We start from the raw sequence: 21637 nt of genomic DNA, 5'->3' as shown, positions 1-21637 counted from the left end.
GACTGGTGACTGGGGGCAGCCACTGAGACCACCGATCCTGAAACACCTGCATTGACTCCCAGTACGTTTATGAACACAATTCAAAGTGTTGGCGTTGACCTTTAAAGCCCTAAACGGTCTCGGTCCAGTATACCTGAAGGAGCGTCTCCAACCCCATCATTCCGCCCAGACACTGAGGTCCAGCACCGAGGGCCTTCTGGCGGTTCCCTCCCTGCGAGAAGCAAAGCTACAGGGAACCAGGCAGAGGGCCTTCTCGGTAGTGGCACCCGCCCTGTGGAACGCCCTTCCAGCAGATGTCAAGGAGAAAAACAACTACCTGACATTTAGAAGACATCTGAAGGCAGCCCTGTTCAGGGGAGTTTTTAATGTGTGACATTTTAATGTATTTTTTAATCTTTGTTGGAAGCCACCCAAAGTGGGGAAGCCCAGCCAGATGGGCGGGGTACAAATAATAATAATATATTATTATTATTATTATTATTATTATTATTATTATTGCTGAGTCTCCATAGAAACATAGAAATGTAGAGTTGGAAGGCAACAGTCTCAGCTAAAACATCCATGACAGATGTCCGTCCAACCTCTGCTTGAAAGCATCCAAAGAAGGAGAGTCCACCACCTCCTGAGGGAGAGCCATTCCACTGTCAAACATCTCTTACTACTAGAAAGTTCTTCCTGATATTTAGTCGGAATCTCCTTTCTTGTAACTTGAAGCCATTGTTTCGAGTCCTGCTCTCCGGAGCAGGAGAAAACAAGCCCACTCCCTCTTCCATGTTACAGCCCTGGAGATATTTGAAGATGGCTGTCATATCTCCTCTCAGCCTCCTCTTTCCCATGCTAAACATACCCAGCTCCTTCAGGTAAAAAGGTAAAGGTACCCCTGCCCGTACGGGCCAGTCTTGACAGACTCTGGGGTTGTGCGCCCATCTCACTTAAGAGGCCAGGGGCCAGCGCTGTCCAGAGACACTTCCGGGTCACGTGGCCAGCGTGACATCGCTGCTCTGGCGAGCCAGAGCCGCAGACGGAAACGCCGTTTACCTTCCCGCTGGTAAGCGGTCCCTATTTATCTACTTGCACCCGGAGGTGCTTTCGAACTGCTAGGTTGGCAGGCGCTGGGACCGAGCAGCGGGAGCGCACCCCGCCGCAGGGATTCGAACCGCCGACCTTTCGATCGGCAAGTCCTAGGCGCTGAGGCTTTAACCCACAGCGCCACCTGCGTCCCATCAGCTCCTTCAACCATTCCTCAAAAGGCTTGGTTTCCAGACCCTTGATCATCTTGCCGGCCCTCTTCTGCCCACATTCCAGCTTGTCAATACAGGGCTGTCTTAAGCACATCCGGCGCCGTGGCGCAAAGATCCCTCTGACGCCTCCTCCCTTCCCCAGAATTTAGAATTCGGGGCCCAACTTGCAGATCACCTCACAGGCCAGGGAACCGCCACCCACAGAAGACACTGCTGATGTGGTGGCTGCGGTGTGGCTGGCCGGACCGCCGGAACCCTGTGTTCGCTTGCGAGGCTTCAGGGCACCTCCTCTGCCGCCGCCTGACAATGACAGCCCACTGCCGGCACTCCCGCTGCTGCCCAGGGGCTTGAGGAGCAGGAGGCAGTTGCCATGCCGCCGCCTCTGCCCCCGAGAGTGGTGGTGGGGCGGCGGGCACCGGTGACACGGAGGAGGCCCCTCAGGAGCCGCTCCCGCCACCGCCGCTCCCGCCGCTCCCTCAGACGACAGCGGCTTGGCGGGCAGCGACTGAGGGGATTTCCGCGGCCGAGGAAGAGGAGGTGGCGGCAGCAGCGGAGGAGCCATAGGCCTTAGTGGCTCGTTGCGCCCCACCAACCATCTGGCGGCGTGCAGGGAAAGAGGAGGCTGCCGGCAGAGCTGCACAGCTCCCCCACCTCGCTGGGGCGCCCCTGAGAGACCGGCACCCTGGTGCAACGAGCCACTAGGCCCTAAGGGGAAGACGCCTCTGTGTCAATATCCTTCTTAAATTGTGGTGCCCAGAACTGAACACAGTACTCCAGGTCTGCTTTGACCAAGGCGGAATAGAGTGGTACCCTCCCCTCAGGCCTGCTTTGCACCCTAATTTTTTTGCCTGCCTGGAATGGTACAGTGGTTGGAGTATCAGACCAGGACCTGGGAGACCAGGGTTCAAATCCCCACTTGGCCACGAAGCAACAACAAATGCCTCTTTGAAATGTGATTGCGCTTTTTGCTTGCCGGGATAGAGAAGACATGTTTGAGTGACAGGTGCCAAAACTAGCCTGCTGTAAAAAGGTGAAACCTTCCCTTCCCTGCTCTGCCTGCTTTTGCCTCTGGACACACTGGGCTGGTGGGTGAGATCCTGTTCCCCACCTGCATATCCTGCCTGAGTGTAAATTTTAGTTGATGTTTTACTGCGCAATTTTCACGGTGTCTACGTGGAAATAAGTCCTATTGAATTCGGTGGGGATGACTCCCAGGTAAGTGGGGTGAGTATTGCAGCCTAAGTCATCTAGAATAAACAAGCATGGAGCTTTCTGGAGGAAGGGTTCACACACCCCGATTTAAACGTGTTTATTTGAACATCTAAAGAGTGCATACTGTACAGGTATTTATACCTGTTGTGTGAACAACCCTTTTCTGGTACTTGGGTGTCTGTAGTTTTCGACATTGTCCACAAGGTGGCGCAGGGACCTTCATTCAGCTGGACTAGGGTCACATTCACACATTTAAAGTGCTATGATACCACTATGAAGAGTTGTGGCTTCCCCCAAAGAATTCTGGAAGCTGCAGGTACAGGCACTTACCCATGACATATTTTCTTTGCGAGCAGAGCTGTGGCAGATGAGATGCTCAGGCGCTCATGGAACCGACCTAAAAGCCTTAGAAGATTCCTGCTGTGTCAGACCAAGCGCTCATCTAGCCTAGCATCATGCTTCGGACAGGGGACAGCTGGAAGCTGATGACCAGGGTGTGAAGGCATCAGTCTTCCCCAGGTATTTGGCTCCAGCACCCGGTTCAACAGGCTCCCTTGGACATCCCATGGAAATATAACCAGTCTGGATCAGGCCAAAGGCCTATCTCAGAGCACCCCCCCAACATTTCTTCTATGAAAACAGGGACGTCTTATTCCATAGTAATTTTATTAGTTATACCTTGCCCATCTGACTGGGTTGCCCCAGCCATTCTGGGCGGCTTCCAATATATAAAAGAGCATAATAAAGCATTAAACATTTAAAAACTTCCCTATACAGGGCTGCCTTCAGACGTCTTCTAAAGGTTGTATAGTTACTTATGTCTTTGGCTGAGGGGGTCGCAAAACTCCGTGCCTTCCAAGATTTCTCTGATGTAAATAGGGACGTCCTAAGAAAATGTGGGACATTCCGGGATCAAGTCAGAAGCTGAGACGGCTTCTGTGAATTTGGGACCGTCCCTGGAAAACAGGGACACTTGGAGGGTCTTGCATGAAAGCATGCGAGCTGCCATGCCCCCGTGACTGAGTGGCCCTAGGCCACGTGGTGTCAGCATTCACCCCAGCATGTGTGGATGTCACGGGGTGTCCTGGCATCACTCGCACACACAGCAGGGCATGCGGGTGTGTCAGGGGGACATTTGGGGTGGCGGCCCCCTGCCCCCCCCCCCACTTGGCTCCCCTCTCTGGAAGGAATGTGCCCCTGACCTGTGGTCCTGCCTTTACTTGTGTGTGCATATCAGAATCCTCACCTTTGCACAGTATGCTGTATTCCCTCTCTCCCCCTCCCCAATACAAAAGTAAAAAATGCAGACTTGTTCCTTCACCTGCTTTTGCCTCTGGTCCCACCCACCACTGGAATGTGGCCCCCAGAAAGGATTGTGGCCCTTGGCGGAAAAGGATTCCACACCCCTGACCTAGCTAGACCAACATCCCGCTCTCACTGCAGCCAACTAGACATCTGTGGGAATCTCAGAAGCCAGAAATGAGCTCAAGAGAGCTCTTTGGTTCCATGTTGCTCACTGGGCAGAAGGTGAATCAAACTTTAAAGTTTCAAAAATATTTACATTCAAAATGTCTTGGGTGCGAGTCTCAGAAACTCTGAAGTCACAACTCTTCGTCTGAGACTTTGTGGTGAGGAAGTGAAGAAAAAAACAAAACCTGAACGTCAACACCAAAGGGGTGTGACTTGTGTAAGTGAAGTGTGATATAGCTATGTTCACCAGAAAGCAAACCCCCCTAGAAAATCCTTGTGGATGGAAACGGACGTTTCAAGAATCAAAATCCCCAAACCCATATTTTGAAGGGTAGTTTTTTGGAATCTTGGAAGCCTACTTTTGAATTACATTGAGGCCCAGACCTCAGGAGGCTCCATTCAGCGCTAGCCTAGTGATAACTTTTTCGCTGTTTTTAAAAAGCGGTATGAAAGAAAGAACCGCTGCTCACAATGTGAACATTCATCTGACTGTCACCCCTGGTAAATAGGTTGTGAAGGGCGTGTGTGGGTGTTATTTCAGAAATCTGTAAACCCAGGTTGGTTGGTGTTGAGAGTGGGGCAGTGTAAATGCATGGGTGCATCGAGAAGGGGTGCCACTTTCGACTCTCTTAAAAGCTGTTGACTGGCTGGCTCAACAACAGGGAAACTCTGGATGAACAGGGAAACTCTAGGCTTCCTAGAGCCCCGAGTAGGAGGCCTCTGTGCTTTCGGACCAAGCTGAATCTCTCCTGTGGCTGGAGCTCCTGGCATGTCTCTGCAGGAACGCATGGCTGACACAGCCAAAGGATTCGAGAAGGCTGAGGAACCTGTTCTGAAACTTGACGCCCACGAAAGCGTAGAGCAGTGGGTTGAGGCAGCAGTGGAAGAACCCCAAGCTGGTGGTGACTGTCTCAGCCATGTCCAGTTTGGCCTCCCACTCGCAATCCTTCTGCAGGGCATTGAAGTCGATCAGGTTCTCGATAAACTCCACCAAGTGATAGGGCGTCCAGCAGAGGAAGAAGACCACCACCACAGCGAGGATGACTCTGAAGGCCTTGTTCTTCTTGGAGCCTTTGGAGTTCATGAGGCTGAGGATGATCCTGATGTAGCAACAGGTCATCACTACCAGTGGGAGGAAGAAGGCAAGAAGTTGGCTGAAGATGCGAATGAAGAACTTGGCTGAGCTCGAGCCTGGGGGGAAATTGAGGGTGCACGAGGTGGTGTTTTGGCGGGAATCGGGTTCAGAGGTCAGGTAGATGAAATCCGGAAGCGTGAGGAGAATGCAGAGGACCCAAACGGCCAACGAGCTGAGGAGGATGAGAGAGGACCTGCCCCTGTTGTACATGCGAATGACGTAAACAATGGAGAGGTACCTGTCGAAGCTGATGCAGACCAGGAAGAAGATGCTAGCGTAGAAGTTGATCTTGAAAATGCTGCCAACCATCTTGCACATGACATCCCCAAAGACCCAGCTGTGCACGGCCTGGACGGCCCAGAATGGAAGGGTCAAGACAAGGAGAACGTCTGCAACAGCCAGGTGCAAGATGAAGACATCTGTCCCAGGTAGGGATTCCTTGGCACGCAGCAAGACAGCAATCACCATCACGTTCCCACAGAGCCCCAGGAGGAAAATCAGGATGTAGAAGGGAGGCAGGAAATAGCGCCTGAAGGCCTGGGTGGTGTCGGAGCCACAGAGCAAGGTGTCATTGTTGCTATAGTAGTAGTTGAAGTATGTGCTGTTGTCCATGAAAGAGGCAATGTCAGCTTCCTCACCTGGATTCCAGACATAAGACTAAAAAGGAATAATAATAATTGTTATGATTCCTCCTCACCACTACGAGCTGAAAAAAGAGCATGAAATCCACTCTCGACTCCGAGTATATTTCAATAATAATAATAATAATAATAATAATAATAATAATAATTGTACCACGGCCATCTGACTGGGTTGCCACTCCCATTCAGGGCAGCTTGCAGCATATACAGTGGTACCTCGGGTTAAGTACTTAATTCGTTCCGGGGGTCCGTTCTTAACCTGAAACTGTTCTTAACCTGAAGCACCACTTTAGCTAATGGGGCCTCCTGCTGCTGCCACGCCACTGGAGCACGATTTCTGTTCTCATCCTGAAGCAAAGTTCTTAACCCGAGGTACTATTTCTGGGTTAGCAAAGTCTGTAACCTGAGGCATATGTAACCTGAAGCGTATGTAACCCGAGGTACCACTGTACAAATATATAATTAAACATTTTAAAAAATTCCCATTACAGGGCTGCCTTCAGATGTCATCCAAAACCCAGCTAGTTGTTTATTTCCTTGACATCTAACGGAAGGGCGTTCCACAGAGGCCCCCACTGCCGAGAAGGCCCTCTGCCTGGTTCCCTGTAACCCCACTTCTTGCAGGGAGGGAACTGCCAGAAGGCCCTCAGAGCTGGATCTCAGAGTCTGGGCTCAATGATGGGGGTGGAGATGCTCCTTCATGTATACTGGGCCTTTGAGGCAGTTTAGGGTTTTAAAGGTCAGCACCAACACTTTGAATGGTGCCTGGAAACGTACTGGGAGCCAATGTCGATCTGTCTGGACCAGTGTTACATGGTCTCTGTTGCCACTCCCAGTCACCAGTCTAGCTGCCGCTTTCTGGATTAGTTGTAGTTTCTGAGTCACCTTCAAGTTCTCCAAGCTGGAGATAGCCAGGGCATGTACAACTCTGGTGAGGCAGTGTGCAGGCAGGCAGAGTTGTAGCCACTGGAAGCCCTCTTTCTTACAATGCCTGTCATGGGAGATTTGTGATCAGATATCTCACATCTTTTACATACAGTGGCACCTTGGATTACCTACGCTTCAGACTCCGCTAACCCAGAAATAATACCTCAGGTTAAGAACTTTGCTTCAGGATGAGAACAGAAATCGTGCTCTGGCGGCGTGGCGGTGGCAGGAGGTCCTGTTAGCTAAAGTCGTGCTTCAGGTTAAGAACGGTTTCAGGTTAAGAACAGACCTCTGGAATGAATTAAGTACTTAACCTGAGGTACCACTGTATATAAAAAAAAACCCTGAAATGCAGCTGCAGGGAGTTGGTAAGCACTATCAGTTTCCTTGAAGAAGCAGTGTGTGGAGGGAGGGCTTAACTCCTTTCCACCTACATCATTTTCCGGATTAAAAACAAACAAAAAAACCAAAACAAAACTGTCCCTTGTGCTCCAATTACTGTGCACGTTAGCAGCTGTTGAGGGGAATATGATTTGGCTAAAACTGAGGGGAGTCAGGAGCTGGCGAGCTTCATTAATGGGCCTCCTACAGAGATCCAATTCTGCAGTTTGCTCAACAAAAGTACAGTGGTACCTCGGGTTACATACGCTTCAGGTTACATACGCTTCAGGTTACACACTCCGCTAACCCAGAAATAATACCTCAGGTTAAGAACTTTGCTTCAGGATGAGAACAGAAATCGTGCTCTGGTGGCGTGGCGGTGGCGGGAGGTCCCGTTAGCTAAAGTGGTGCTTCAGGTTAAGAACAGTTTCAGGTTAAGAACGGACCTCCAGAACAAATTAAGTACTTAACCCGAGGTACCACTGTATATGTAATAAGAGCAGGAAGGGGATAGAAAGAGCAATTTCGCAGATCAAACCTGAAATACAACAATATACCATGATATTGGTCTAACTCTTATTACACTAATCCAAACTGAGATGGGTAGAATGTACAATCAATGGTCACCTCAGGGCACTGGCAGTTTCATGCACCAGTTGTAGGTTGTGGGAAACTGAGAGGAACGAACGATGATGATGATGATGATGATTTTGCAACTGTCTCTTTAAAGCAGAGCTTTCCAAACTGTGTGTCGTGACATGTTAGTGTGTCGGCCGCAGTGTGTAGGTGTGTCGTGCGAATGCCCCCTGCTCTCCTCCTGGGGATTGAAAGGATCGGTTTGCTAGTAAAACTGAATTACTGTGTCGTGAAATGAGGCACGTCTAAAAAAGTGCGTCGCCAACAAGAAAAGTTTGGAAAGCTCTGCTTTAAAGGGATTTGGGACTTCAGTGATAGTTGGCTCTTTCCTACCCATCACACATCCAGGTCACATTTGTCACACAGAGCTTTGGGCACCTTTGGGAGGTCAGGGGAAATGGTTTTGTGGTGTTGATTCAACACCAAATTTCTCCTTCGCCCTGCCTGACAGAACCCGTTTGTGTGGCATTGCGGAGTTCAGGGAGACCCTTGACTGCTCCTCTTCTCCATTCCCCGTTCTCTTATTCTTCTTCAGTGAACAGGCCTTTTCATTACAACCAGGCCATTTTCACACCAAACACATTGAAAGCGCTACAATACCACACTGAATAGTCATGGCGTCCTGCAAAGGATTCTGGGAGCTGTGGTTTTGTTAAAGGGGCTCAGAGTTCTTGTTTTGTCGTTAGTTGTGTCCGACTCTTTGTGACCCCATGGACCAGAGCACGCCAGGCACTCCTGTCTTCCACTGCCTCCCGCAGTTTGGTCAAACTCATGCTGGTAGCTTCGAGAACACTGTCCAACCATCTTGTCCTCTGCCGTCCCCTTCTCCTTGTGCCCTCCATCTTTCCCAACATCAGGGTCTTTTCCAGGGTGTCTTCTCTTCTCATGAGGTGGCCAAAGTATTGGAGCCTCAGCTTCAGGATTTGTCCTTCCAGTGAGCACTCAGGGCTGATTTCCTTCAGAATGGAGAGGTTTGATCTTCTTGCAGTCCATGGAACTCTCAAGAGTCTCCTCCAGCACCAGAATTCAATAGCATTTATTCTTCGGCGATCAGCCTTCTTTATGGTCCCGTTCTCACTTCCATACATCACTACTGGGAAAACCATAGCTTTAACTATAAAGACCTTTGTTGGCAAGGTGATGTCTCTGCTTTTTAACATGCTGTCTAGTTCTTAGAAGGACGTAGGACGCAGGTGGCGCTGTGGGTTAAAGCCTCAGCGCCTAGGACTTGCCGATCGAAAGGTCGGCGGTTCGAATCCCTGCGGCGGGGTGCGCTCCCGCTGTTCGGTCCCAGCGCCTGCCAACCTAGCAGTTCGAAAGCACCTCCGGGTGCAAGTAGATAAATAGGGACCGCTTACCAGCGGGAAGGTAAACGGCGTTTCCGTGTGCGGCTCTGGCTCGCCAGAGCAGCGATGTCACGCTGGCCACGTGACCCGGAAGTGTCTCCGGACAGCGCTGGCCCCTGGCCTCTTAAGTGAGATGGGCGCACAACCCCAGAGTCTGTCAAGACTGGCCCGTACGGGCAGGGGTACCTTTACCTTTACCTAGTTCTTAGAAGACCCCTATCCCTGCCCCCCGAGCTACATTTCCCAGAGTGGGTAGGCAATCGACCCCTCTTCACAAGGAACTCTGGGAATTGTAGCTCTGGGAGGTGGGATAGGGGTCTTCTAAGAACTCTGAGCCCCTTTAACAAAACCACAGCTCCCAGAATCCTTTGCAGGAAGCCATGACTGTTCAGTGTGGTACTGTAGCGCTTTAAATGTGTATGGTGTATGGTCTCTTGACAACTCTCAGCACCCTGAACAAACCGCAACTCAGTTCTTCTCGTGGAATAAATGTGCGAATGCGAGCGTGACCAGAATGCCTCTCGCACATGCACACTACTGCTTCAGAAAGATCATTAGTTTAGAGTCTAGGATTCCCCAGCTGTTCCGCTCGGACCCCTACCCTCATTTGCCCCTCATCCCACTCCTGCGTCGCCTCACCGGCCCCACAATTCAAAAGCTTAGTTCTGAGAGTTGAAGAGGGGACGCTTAGTTTGTTGGTTCCTTGTGGTGTACACACTTCATTTCACTCACCCCTCCACCATCTCTGGTGAAGGCGGTTTTGCAGATTTTCAAGACACCACCACATCTTTCGAAACCTGTCAACAGAGTCATTCGGGGAACGAGTGAGCACGGCACAGAGGAAGATGCTTCTCTCGTTGTACCTTTGGCTCTCCAAAGGTAGCACATGTTGGCAGTTTGTCATCCCCTCCCCAAGTGTGGTATTATTGATTTGTTATTTAATTAGAGCATTTTTACCCCCCCCCAAAAAAAAAACTCCCAGAGTGGCTTATAGGCAATCAATCAAAACTGGACAGCCCCTCTCAGAGAAAACTTAGGTGCCAATTCTTAAATAATAGTTCTTATAATGACCCCCTCAGCTCGGGGGCATGAGGAGGTGCTTGATAGAGCTGGTTTGGGGGCAAACATGATGGAAGGACCCTACTGCGGCAAAAGTATGGCAAAAGCAGAGTTGTCTTTAGACTCCCCTGCCCTTGCTTGAGATACCGTACTTTTCTGTCTATAAGACGCCCCCATGTATAAGAACCCCTATTTTGGGGAACTCAAATTTCAGAAAATAGGGGGAAGTTGCCCAGAGTTGTTGAGTTTTGGGGGGGAGGATTGCGCACATCAACGAGCCCGCCAATCATCTGAATGCAACACAACATGAACCGCAAATCGCCCACCCTATTGCCGCAACAGCAGCCAACCCTGGACCATCCATAACTCACTTGCAAAAACACCACTGAAAATCTCCACATCGTGTGTCTCATCAGCCCCCCTCCCTCCCCCGATGCACTATCCGTGTATAAGACGAGCCCCCCATTTTTGAAGTTAGTTTTCCAGGGGAGGAAAACCTTGTCTAATACACGGGGGGGGGGGGGATACGGTAATGTCATTAGTGTGTGTGTGTGTGTGTGTGTGTGTGTAAAAAAGAGAACAAAAGACAGGCAGTTTTGGAATTAGTCAGAGATAGTCGCAGAGTTTTAGACTCCAAAAGCCCTTTCGGGGGTGATGGCAGCACTGCGCTGGAAAATTGATAGGGGAGCAGTGAACTTTGAGGTGTTTGTTAGTGGTATCTCAGGTTAAGCATTTAATTCGTTCCAGAGGTCCGTTCTTAACTTGAAACTGTTCTTAACCTGAAGCACCACTTTAGCTAATGGGGCCTCCTGCTGCCGCTGCGCCGCCGGAGCACAATTTCTGTTCTCATCCTGAAGCAAAGTTCTTAACCTGAGGTATTATTTCTGGGTTAGTGGAGTCTGTAACCTGAAGCGTCTGTAACCTGAAGCGTCTGTAACCCGAGGTACCACTGTATAACTGCAATCCCATCCATCGCAGAATCGTCACAGATCTCCTTCCAAGCAAACAGAACCTTGGTGCAGGCTGGGACCCCAGCATTTTCACCATGTGGGGAAACTGGGGGGTCACAGCAGGGCATTTTCCTTGCAGACACAGAAGCCCCCGGGTTCAACCCCTGGCATTTCCAGGTACAGCTGGGAGAAACCAGTGTGTGAAATACTCTGGTAAAGGTAAAGGTAGAGGGACCCCTGACCATTAGGTCCAGTCATGGCCGACTCTGGGGTTGCGGAGCTCATCTCGCTTTATTGGCTTCCGGGTCATGTGGCCAGCAGGATTAAGCCACTTCTGGTGAAACCAGAGCAGTGCACGGAAACACTGTTTACCATCCCACTAGAGCGGTACCTATTTATCTACTTGCACTTTGATGTGCTTTCGAACTGCTATGTTGGCAGGAGCAGGGACCGAGCAACGGGAGCTCACCCCGTCGTGGGGATTCGAACCGCCAACCTTCTGATCAGCAAGTTCTAGGCTCTGTGGTTTAACCCACAGCGCCACCCGTGTTCCTAGATTATTATTATTATTACCTAAATTCATACTTCCAGATAGCCTGTTTGACCTAAGGGTGCAGCAAGAACCCTGCTGAATCAGCTCTTATTGGGCCTAGTATGTTGATTCCCACAGTGGTTAGGCAAAGGACTCTTGAGCAGTACACAAAAGAACAGCTTTGCCCCCCCTTCCTTTCTCTGTTTCTCACCCCCTCCTCTTTCTCTCCCATCTCCATGTCTCCCTCGCTACCTTCTCACTGGTCCCTCTCCCTTCCTCACCCCCTCAACTTCCTCCCTGACACATCACACCCCTTGAAGCAGCTTCTCCACCACAAACACAAGACAATGGTTGCTGCACATCGTTTGCGATGCTCCTGAATCCACCACTGTACATAATTAGTTCTAGTAAACGATCCTGGCCTGCAGGACTGCGTGCCAGAGATGGCAGTTTAAGGGGGGGGGGCAGAGTGTGATAGCCATGAGAAATAATACTTCTGCTCTGTCTCATACACACCAAACACACATGTGGGCTGCATTCCTGCAAGAGAACCAACTTTGGGTTAACCCAAGAATAGTAACTTTCCAGAACGCGGTTAAATGCACACACACTTCCAGGAAACATGTCAAATGTTGCTCTAAACAAGTTCAATGCAGGTAACAGCAAAAAGAGAAAAAGAAAAGAAAAAGAAAGAGCCACACACACATCTTGCATCCTTTACTCCAGTGTAAATCTTCCCTTTTAAATTAACTGAGCTTTCCCCCCCAGAATCAATTGTCATTATGCTCAGGGAGGGACAAGTATGGCAGTTTTTTTGTTCCTCCTCAGTTTCTCATTTTACACATTTTTTTTTCAAAGCAATGTTATATACTTTAATGTCTCATTTCCCTAATACATCCAATGTAATGCACACTTTATGCTAGCGTACACATTTTTGCAGACGTTCGGATGTGCAAAATTCGGATGTGTGGATTTCGAAGGACTTTCAGTTCTTGTGTTGTTTTGGAGACCGAATCAAGTGAGCTTGGATTTAAGTGCAAACTGGGTCAAATTCCACCCTCCTCCTGAATTAAGGTCCAATGCTGCTCTTGATTCTGGCCGACTCGTTTCAAGTCGACCAGGAGGATGAAATCTGATCACCGTAGGCAGCCGTCTTGTGGCCTCTACAGCTTCAAACAGGCCTGGTTAAAAAGATTAAAAGCAGATGAAAACTACTTTTGTCACTGTCAGCCAAGATGCAATGATCATGGAATGAGAAGAGATCAAAGAGATCTCCTGCTATGAAAGCACGGGGGGGGGGGGGGACCTTTGGCTCCCATTCAGCTGTGAGCACCACACTCTTGCCAGAGCTGTGCACTTCAAAATGCAGCCGTTGCTCCAGCCAGCTGCTCTGAACAAAGATAAATGTGGACGAGCCTGGGAGTTCTGGGGCAACAACACATGAGCAACCACGAAACCAAAGGTCCCGTGTTCGATTCCTGGCACCTCCAACTCTGAAAAGAATCAGGCAGCAGATGAGTCACCCCAGAGAGCCCCATCAGTCACAGTTTCCAGCCCTGATAAGTCTGTTCTGGCAAAAACAACAAAGGCACACACTTTACATTTACAGTGGTACCTTGGGTTAAGTAATTAATTCGTTCCAGAGGTCTGTTCTTAACCTGAAACTGTACTTAACCTGAAGCACCACTTTAGCTAATGGGGCCTCCTGCTGCCGCTGCACCGCCAGGGCCCGATTTCTGTTCTTATCCTGAAGCAAAGTTCTTAACCTGAAGCACTATTTCTGGGTTAGCGGAGTCTGTAACCTGAAGCGTATGTAACCTGAAGCGTATGTAACCTGAGGTACCACTGTATAGCACCCCCCTACACACACACACAGAATCCCAGGAACTGTGGTTTGCCTGCACAGAACTGCATTCCCTGTACCCTTAACAAACTACAGTTCCTGGGATTTCTTAGGGTGTTTGCATGTGCTTTAAATGTCTGGTGTGCTCATAGCAGAAGAGCCTTGAGGTGTGAAATCCCATAAATGCCCGCCGCATAGGTCACAGATGGACAGATAAATAGCCTGACCTGGTTTGTATCCTGCACAAGTTGGAAGGAGGCAATCAAGCTCCTTTGCCTCTCTCCAAACAGCTGATAGGAAGAATCACGGGTTTTTCTTAAAAGAAGAACTCTGCACATGCCTCTAGGGCAGTGGGATCAGGGAGGGAAGCATAGGGGATGCCTTATTCTCTGTTAGCATCTTGACCCTTAGCGCAGCACCGTCTTCTCCGACCTGCAGTCACTCTCCAAAACTTAAAACTGTTTTCAACGTATTTTAAAATGTTGTAACCCACCCTGGGACCTTAGGGTGAAGGGCAGGTAATACATTAAAACAAGATTTAAGAAAAATAGCAAAACCATTACCACAATCATGGCAAGCACATTCAAAATCCAGCGACTAACAAGAAAAGCAGAAAAGAAAAGCTATTGCGGGTCATGAGTTGCGAATGAAAGTCAACTGCAGCCGCAGCAGTCTCTGAAATAGTTATGAATGAATCTCTGTTCTACAGTCGCAAGCACCCAGCCCATTTATTTCAATATAAGTGTCATAAATATCCCCACATGCCTTATCCATTTCAACAGTACTGGCTCCCAGTACGTTTCCGAGCACAATTCAAAGTGTTGGTGCTGACCTTTAAAGCCCTAAACGGTCTCGGTCCAGTATATCTGAAGGAGCGTCTCCACCTCCATCATTCTACCCGGACACTAAGGTCCAGCGCTGAGGGTCTTCTGGCGGTTCCCTCGCTGCGAGAAGTCAAGTTACAGGGAACCAGGCAGAGGGCCTTCTCGGTAGTGGCACCCGCCCTGTGGAACGCCCTCCCACCAGATGTCAAAGAGAAAAATATCTACCAAACTTTTAGAAGACATCTAAAGGCAGCCCTGTTTAGGGAGGCTTTTAATGTTTAATACGTTACTGTGTTTTAGTGTTTGCTGGAAGCCGCCCAGAATGGCTGGGGAAACCCAGCCAGATGGGCGGGATATAAATAAATTATTATTATTATTATTATTATTATTATTATTATTATTATTATTATTATCAGTAACGTTGGTTTGTTGTTTGTTGTTAATGAGAGTTATCTTATTGAGGATTAGAGACATGTATAGTGTCACCTGAAATAGGTTTAGAGGATGTTCTCCGTTTTGCTCCTCTGTAGCTTTAGAGGTAACAAATCTGAGACTGGAATCCTTCGAACATCAGGGAGTGAGCTTCCTATAGGACTCCCCAATTGTACGCACGTAGGATCAGGCTGCAAAATAATCTCAGAAGGCAAATCTGGATTGGTGGCTCTCCGTGCTTTTGGCAATGTTGCTTCTCGCGGCACAACTCTTGATTCTTTAAATGTCTCAGAGGGGCTTATTAGAACAGTGATGCTGGAAGGTTGAATCTAATATCTGGGATATGGCACCTGCGGTGATGCTGAACTCCCAACTTCTGTCAGCCCAGCCAGCATGGTCAGTGCTGGGAGTTGCAATCTAACAACATGTGGAGGGCTACAGATTCCCCATTTCTGATCTGAATGTAGCCTGATATTCAGCTCCATTCAAACAAGGCTAGCAGTCTAGTGAGAACAGCTCCTACCTTCAATGCCCTCTGGCAAATTGTGTGTTCCTAAATTATTTCACATGGGTTAGCTCAGTGGGTAGATCACGAGACTTTTAATCCCAGGGTTGTGGGTTTGTGTCCCATGTTGGACAAAATATTCCTGCTTTGCAAGACTAAATGACTCTCGTGGCGCCTTGCAACTCTGCCATTCTATGATTCTGTCCCCGCACTTGTTTTTTCAAGGCATCAGGCTCCCCAACCACCCATGCTCTGTAAAATTTTACGTTCCCTGCCCACCGCTTTGTAGGATGCGCAGCCTACAAACCTGCGTAGCCCCATCAAAACCCAGACCACAATATTATCAGCTAAATGTTATTGGTAGGATTTTTTTTCATATTAGTAACCCACTTTGAGCAACTTCTGTGTGGATGGGGAAAATGACACACACACACAAACATACAAATAACAATTAGCCCAGTTTTAAGAGCAAAGTAGATTGGAAGCAGTGCTGTCTATGCCTTATTTGATTATACAATCACAAATATAACCAGAGATGGAGAAACTCACCATAGCTAGAAGTGTTTAGACTCCACGTAGCCCAACGGAGTACACGGGAGGAGGTTCTGCAAAGGATGGAGCCTTTGATCTGGCCTAGACTATTTTATATCCTCTCTCTGCTGAGCGGAGGGCAGGAAGTCTGTTGAGGTAAAAGTATGGTGTGATTGCACAGCATGAAAGGGGGCTGGAGATTTGCCTCCCCCTGGCCTGCCAAGGCTCCTGACATCGTGCAGAGTGCATGTCCCCCTCCTCTCAGCGACGACTGGATGGGTCGAAGAATCCAGGGCAGAGAGAAACCTCCCAATGAGGCTTTGAAAGAGGCACTTCTCAATAAGAAATTCAGCATCAAGTGGAAAGTAGGAGTGAAACCTACTTTCCCTCGGTGGAATCCATTATGTACATTAAAAAGGGGAAAGAAAGCTCTGTGTGTGTGTGTGTGTGTGTGTGTGTGTGTGTGCACGCGCATGCATACTTGAAGCCAGAAGCTGATAAACTATTTCATCACAGTGAATCATTAATTGATTTAGGATCACCAGCTGTTTTCACCAAGCCTGCTCCCCTCACCAGATGCAAACATGTACAGAGATTTTTAAAGCGCATGTAGAAGAAAGAGAGCGTTGTCTCAAGTGCATGAAAATATGATATCTTCCTCCTAAGTGCAGATACAAGTCACCCGGAATAGGCATCACAAATGTTTATTAAACACATAAATTGTTCAGCATGTGGCAGGAATCCACCCAGCACTCATGGGAAAATGTGGCATGATCTCTTAGAGTAATCAAATGAAACTTGACATGATAAAAGCCTGTGATTTTATCAGGGCAAGTTACTTGTTTATTGTTGTAACAATTGTTTTCTCAAAATGTATCTTCTGTACCATGAAAATAAATAAAAAATGTGTGTGTAGGCATCGCTACATATAGCAGAAGTGTTTCGCATCAGAAAGGACTCATCCAGGCTACCTTTTGCACCATACTTTCCAAGCACAGATCCAGTATTTAAATCTCTTTGTCTGAGCATTCTATTTCTCTCTCTCTTTTTTGGGTGTGTCCAGTTCTTTCCCTGGGAAAACCTGAGTTTTGCTGCTGAATCAGAGCAAATGGCAAATCCGGGGGCAAATTGATTGCCGTTTTCTCCGATTCAACGGTAAAACATGGGTTTGCCCAGCGAAAGCACAGGGACCAAAAAAAGAGAAAGTATGGCACAAAGGGAATTCTGGAGGAGCCCCCAGTCTGCACCAATTATGCCTGATTAAGTGAAATATCACACATCACAGTATCAATATGGGTTTTCACGTGTGCTAGCTATACAAGTAACAGATCCTGCAAATCCAGTCAAATGTTACCATCATATTGCCATAGTATTAATAGACTGGCTCCTGAATCCAAAAGAACCAATCATGGCTCAGATCGCAACTCCCCCTGTTTTTCATATTTAGCTAACACCTAAGGCACTGTGGGTTAAACCACAGAGCCAAGGACTTGCCAATCAGAAGGTCGGTGGTTCGAATCCCCACGACAGGGTGAGCTCCTGTTGCTCGGTCCCTGCTCCTGCCAACCTAGCAGTTCGAAAGCATGTCAAAGTGCAAGTAGATAAATAGGTACCGCTCCGGCGGGAAGGTAAACGGCGTTTCCATGCGCTGCTCTGGTTCGCCAGAAGTGGCTTAGTCATGCTGGCCACATGACCCGGAAACTGTACGCCGGCTCCCTCGGCCAATAAAGCAAGATGAGCGCCACAACCCCAGAGTCGGCCACGACTGGACCTAATGGTCAGGGGTCCCTTTACCCTTTACCTTTTAAGGTCTTCCACTACAATGTGGCTGGAACGCTGCTACAATAGTCCAACCTTCACAAGGGCCACTAAAGTTTAGGTCTCCCTATCCGTCACCTTCTCCTTTCATCTCACCCTGAATCACAGCAAGGCTTCTGCCTTGAGCCTGAACTTCAAAATCAGAGCAAGGTCTCTGTGCATTCCCACCAGGCCCCGTTTTATCAGCTTGCCCGGCAGGATCGATGACGCGAATCCCTTTCTAGCACAGGGCTAAGGCCTGTGGTTCATTATTATAAGCACAAGAGCAGGGACTGGTAAAATGGTTGGCAACATTGTCCCATAGCTGTCAAGTGTCCCTTATTTGAAGGGACAGTCCCTTATTCCAGCGCCATGTCCCACTGCTGTCCCTTATTGATAGATGTCCCTTAAATGTCCCTTAAATGTTGTCCCTTAAATTTCAAAGGAAGCAGCTCCTCTCCCTTCCTCCCTGCCGTCCAGGGCGGAGGGAGGCTCCAACTGTGTTGCTTGGCTGTGTTGCTCACCCAATAAGAAGTCTAAGAACGACTGGGGGTGGAGCTTGCATGCCTTGTGTGTGGCTAGTTAATGCAAGCTGAGGGGGGTTTTGAATGCTGGACGCCATTTTGTTGCACGTGCTGCTGCAAACTTTGCAGTGCAAAGCCAGGCCGGGGAGCCATCTTAAGTTGAGGCTGCATAGGCCTTGTGGTGCATGTGATTCAGATTCTATTCAGTTGAACCTCTGGTTACAAAGTTGGTTGGACAGTGTTCTCAAAGCTACCAGCATGAGTTTGACCAGACTGCAGGAGGACTCAGACTGGAGTGCCTAGAACCGGTGAGGCTGCAGGTCCCTTATTTTGGCTGATGGTCCCTTATTTTCAAGGCTGCTGGTCCCTTATTTTCAAATCTCTAAGTTGACAGCTATGCATTGTCCTGAAGGTAGGCTGAATCCAGTGCCAAGCCTTGGCTGGACTGAACCTGAACCCAATGGGAAGAGCTTTAGTCAAAGTGCAACCCAAATTGGAACCAAGTTGAAACACTCCCTATCCGAGTAGATTTGTGCCAATTGAGATTCTGTTGGTGAAAGGCTCCCTAACAGCTGCACATTTTCTTGCTATGTGCCTGCAGTCAACTCTACTTTATCTATTGCCTTATTATGAAACAAACAGGAGTAGCTGGATCAGAGAGAGTGTATTGATACTTGGGATCTTCTTCTTATTTGGCAATCACTTGTAGCCAAGTAAGATTGTCTTCCATGAACAGTGTGTCCGTAGGTGACTATGGAGGCCAATTCTGGATCCACACGTCCTTCCACAGTGGGGACATTGGTTTCCAGGCAGGAGTTGATCACAGTAAGGATTTGCCAAATTTGCCTTCCTCTTAGCTCGTTTCTCCCTTTCATCCTGAGTTCATGCTTCTTCAAAGTCCACGATGCCTTTGGTAAAGGCTACCATATTTTCCCATTGGAGCGCTCGCAGGCCAGTGTTTCCCAATTTTCTGTGCTTATACTGCATTTCTTTTTAGATTTGCCTTGAGAGCATCTTTAAACCTCTTCTGTTGTATTGGAATAACCCAGGCCAGATTGAAGAGAAGTGAAACTCTTGATTTTAAGAAACGCAACAGTTTCTTTTCCAGGCTCAGATCGTCAAGAAATTTTAGGTTCCAGATGGGTAGCCGTGTTGGTCTGCCATAGTCAAAACAAAAAAAATTCCTTCCAGTAGCACCTTAAAGACCAACTAAGTCAGTTCTTGGTATGAGCTTTCGTGTGCATGCACACTTCTTCAGATACGTATCTGAAGAAGTGTGCATGCACACGAAAGCTCATACCAAGAACTGACTTAGTTGGTCTTTAAGGTGCTACTGGAAGGAATTTTTTTTTGTTTTAAGAAATTTTAGGGTATGACTTGTGTCCATACACTCAAGACAATACACATAAATGAATGTTCAGCTTGAATTCTGCCGACCGGACATTTGAAGTCATATCTGTAGAACTGATGAAACCAGGAGGAGCAATTAACTAGCAGAGGTGTGAAAACGTTCAATTGTGGACAGCCATCAGAAACATTTCTGGTTGATGTTTTTTAAAATTAATTTTTTTAAAAATTAAAACATGCCAAGAGAGAGCAGGAATAAACATGTACCACTAATTTGCCACCGTTTCGTAACTCAACCATTCTGAGTTTGTTCAGGAGGCCCATAAGCTGGCCATCACTTATCTGCACCTAAGGTTGCCCATTGTTCCCTGCCCTACCCTGGCCAGTCATTTTGAAAGACTGAATCACACATACATGTGCATCATGTAGCTCCCGGAGGGCCACTGCCATTTAATGTAGACAAAAGCTAGATGGACCAACCTCTGACGGGTGTATCCTCTATGAAAGCTGTTGTTGTTGCTGCTGCTGGTATTATTATTACTATTTCCCACATCTCCTCCAAGGAGCTCAAGGAGGTGCACGCATGGTTCTCCCCCTCCTTATTTGTGTCCTCATGAAGAAGAAGAGTTTGGATTTGAGTTCCGGCTTTATCAACACCCTAAGGAGTCTCAAAGCGGCTAACAATCTCCTTCCCCTTCCTCCCCCACAACAAACACTCTGTGAGGTGAGTGGGGCTGAGAGACTTCAGAGAAGTGTGACTAGCCCAAGGTCACCCAGCAGCTGCATGCGGAGGAGCGGGGAAGCGAACCCAGTTCACCAGATTACGAGTCCACTGCTCTTAACCACTACACCATGCTGGCTCCCTGATCTGAGGCACATCAGAGTAATCAGGTCTGTCTGAGAAGTGGGCTGGCTCTGGAAGACATTTGTTTACGCAGAGTGCCCACCCCCATTTCACCGCTGTCACTGGCTCCTGACAACCTGACAAGGCAAGTCGGGCTTAGAGAGACTGGGACTGGCCCACAGTGAGTTGAGTCCAGAGGTGCCAGCTTCTCCAGAGCATTGGGGGAGCCCCGTGTAACATCGCACGATGTCCTCTGAATATTCAGGGCACCGAAACTGCCTCAGCCCCTAGGTTGAGTGGGAAGATTTGAACCCTAGTTTTCCAGGTCCTGGTCCAACATTCTAGCCAATACACTTGTTTCACACAAGCTGGCTACCTGCAGTTGAGAACCCTCTTTCAGCCTGAGGGTTGGTTTCCCACCTGGCCAATCTTCCAAGTGCCAAAGTTTCCAGAGGCAAAGTGGGGTGGGTGGGGCAAGATGTTGTGCCTCTTACTGTGATGGCCTGGGATTCGGATGCTGAACCTGAGGGATCCCCGCCTGCACAGGATTCCCCGCCTCCAGAACCAGCTGAGCCAGGGCTGGGGCGTGAGCCTGAAGGGTCCTCACCTGTGCTGGATCCTCAGGTGCTGAGTCTGCTCTGGCTCCTGAGGCGATGGAGGACCCATTGCCTGCAGGTGCTCCACTCTCAGCCCCGTCAGGGGAAGCTGAGGTTGCCTCTGGGTCCGGTAACCCTCCAGCCTCTCCTGAGCTGCAGAGGCTCAGGGCAGAGAGGCGGAGGGAACTAAGTTCCCGCAGGAGGAGTGCTCGCCTCCAGGCCAGGAGAGGCGAGTCACCAGAGGATTGGGGCCGCCCTATGCCTCGGGGCAGATAAAAGCCAGCCAGCCCCAGTCCCAGGTTGCGGGAGCAACATTGTTGGTTGCTAGTTCCTGCCTGAACCCTGTCCTGCTTTTCTGCCTGACCCGCCCTGGCTCCCTGCTTGCAAGCCTGTTCCTGACTTCACCCGACTCCCTGCTCTGCACCCAGATTCAGCTACTACGGACTGCCTCCATGTCGCACCTTTGACCATGGACCGGACTTGGACCTCGCCTCTTGGGTAACCCACGGGACCAGCACACTTACCTTTGATGCAAGTGACAGAAGCATCCACATCACATGGCCTCTTGCTAAAATTCTCCCGTTGCTCGGTCCCTGCTCCTGCCAACCTAGCACTTCGAAAGCACACCAGTGCAAGTAGATAAATAGGTACCGCTCTGGTGGGAAGGTAAACGGCATTTCTGTGCGCTGCTCTGGTTCCCCAGAATCAGCTTAGTCATGCTGGTCACATGACCTGGAAGCTGTACGCCGGCTCCCTTGGCCAATAAAGCGAGATGAGTGCCGCAACCCCAGAGTCGTCCGCAACTGGACCTAATGGTCGGGGTCCCCTTTACCTTTACCCAGTGAAGAAACAGAGGGACAAAGT

At 49.0% G+C, this 21637-nt stretch overlaps 1 protein-coding gene across 3 annotated transcripts; it reads right to left on the bottom strand.

The window, feature by feature from the left end:
- Window positions 1–3102: 3102 nt before the first annotated feature.
- Window positions 3103–21351, bottom strand: CXCR3 (C-X-C motif chemokine receptor 3). 3 transcript variants are annotated; one of them, XM_079985661.1, is made up of 3 exons: window positions 21298–21351; window positions 15684–15813; window positions 3103–5715 (listed from the first exon to the last, which is right to left on the bottom strand). In XM_079985661.1, the coding sequence occupies exons 2-3, from the start codon at window positions 15684–15686 to the stop codon at window positions 4621–4623; spliced, it is 1098 nt and encodes a 365-aa protein (XP_079841787.1). In that variant the 5' UTR covers window positions 15687–15813; window positions 21298–21351; the 3' UTR covers window positions 3103–4620. The 3 variants fall into 3 exon arrangements, with proteins under 3 accessions (XP_079841787.1, XP_079841786.1, XP_079841788.1); XM_079985660.1 differs by lacking the exon at window positions 21298–21351 and having other exon boundaries at window positions 15684–16086; XM_079985662.1 differs by lacking the exons at window positions 15684–15813; window positions 21298–21351 and adding an exon at window positions 6315–6447.
- Between the last annotated feature and the right edge of the window lie 286 nt (window positions 21352–21637).

This window comes from Podarcis cretensis, assembly GCF_951804945.1.
Source record: "Podarcis cretensis genome assembly, chromosome: 8".
Classification (NCBI taxonomy): Eukaryota; Metazoa; Chordata; class Lepidosauria; order Squamata; family Lacertidae; genus Podarcis; species Podarcis cretensis.
Note: the sequence above shows the minus strand (reverse complement) of the source record. Positions and strands in the feature narration are given on the sequence as shown.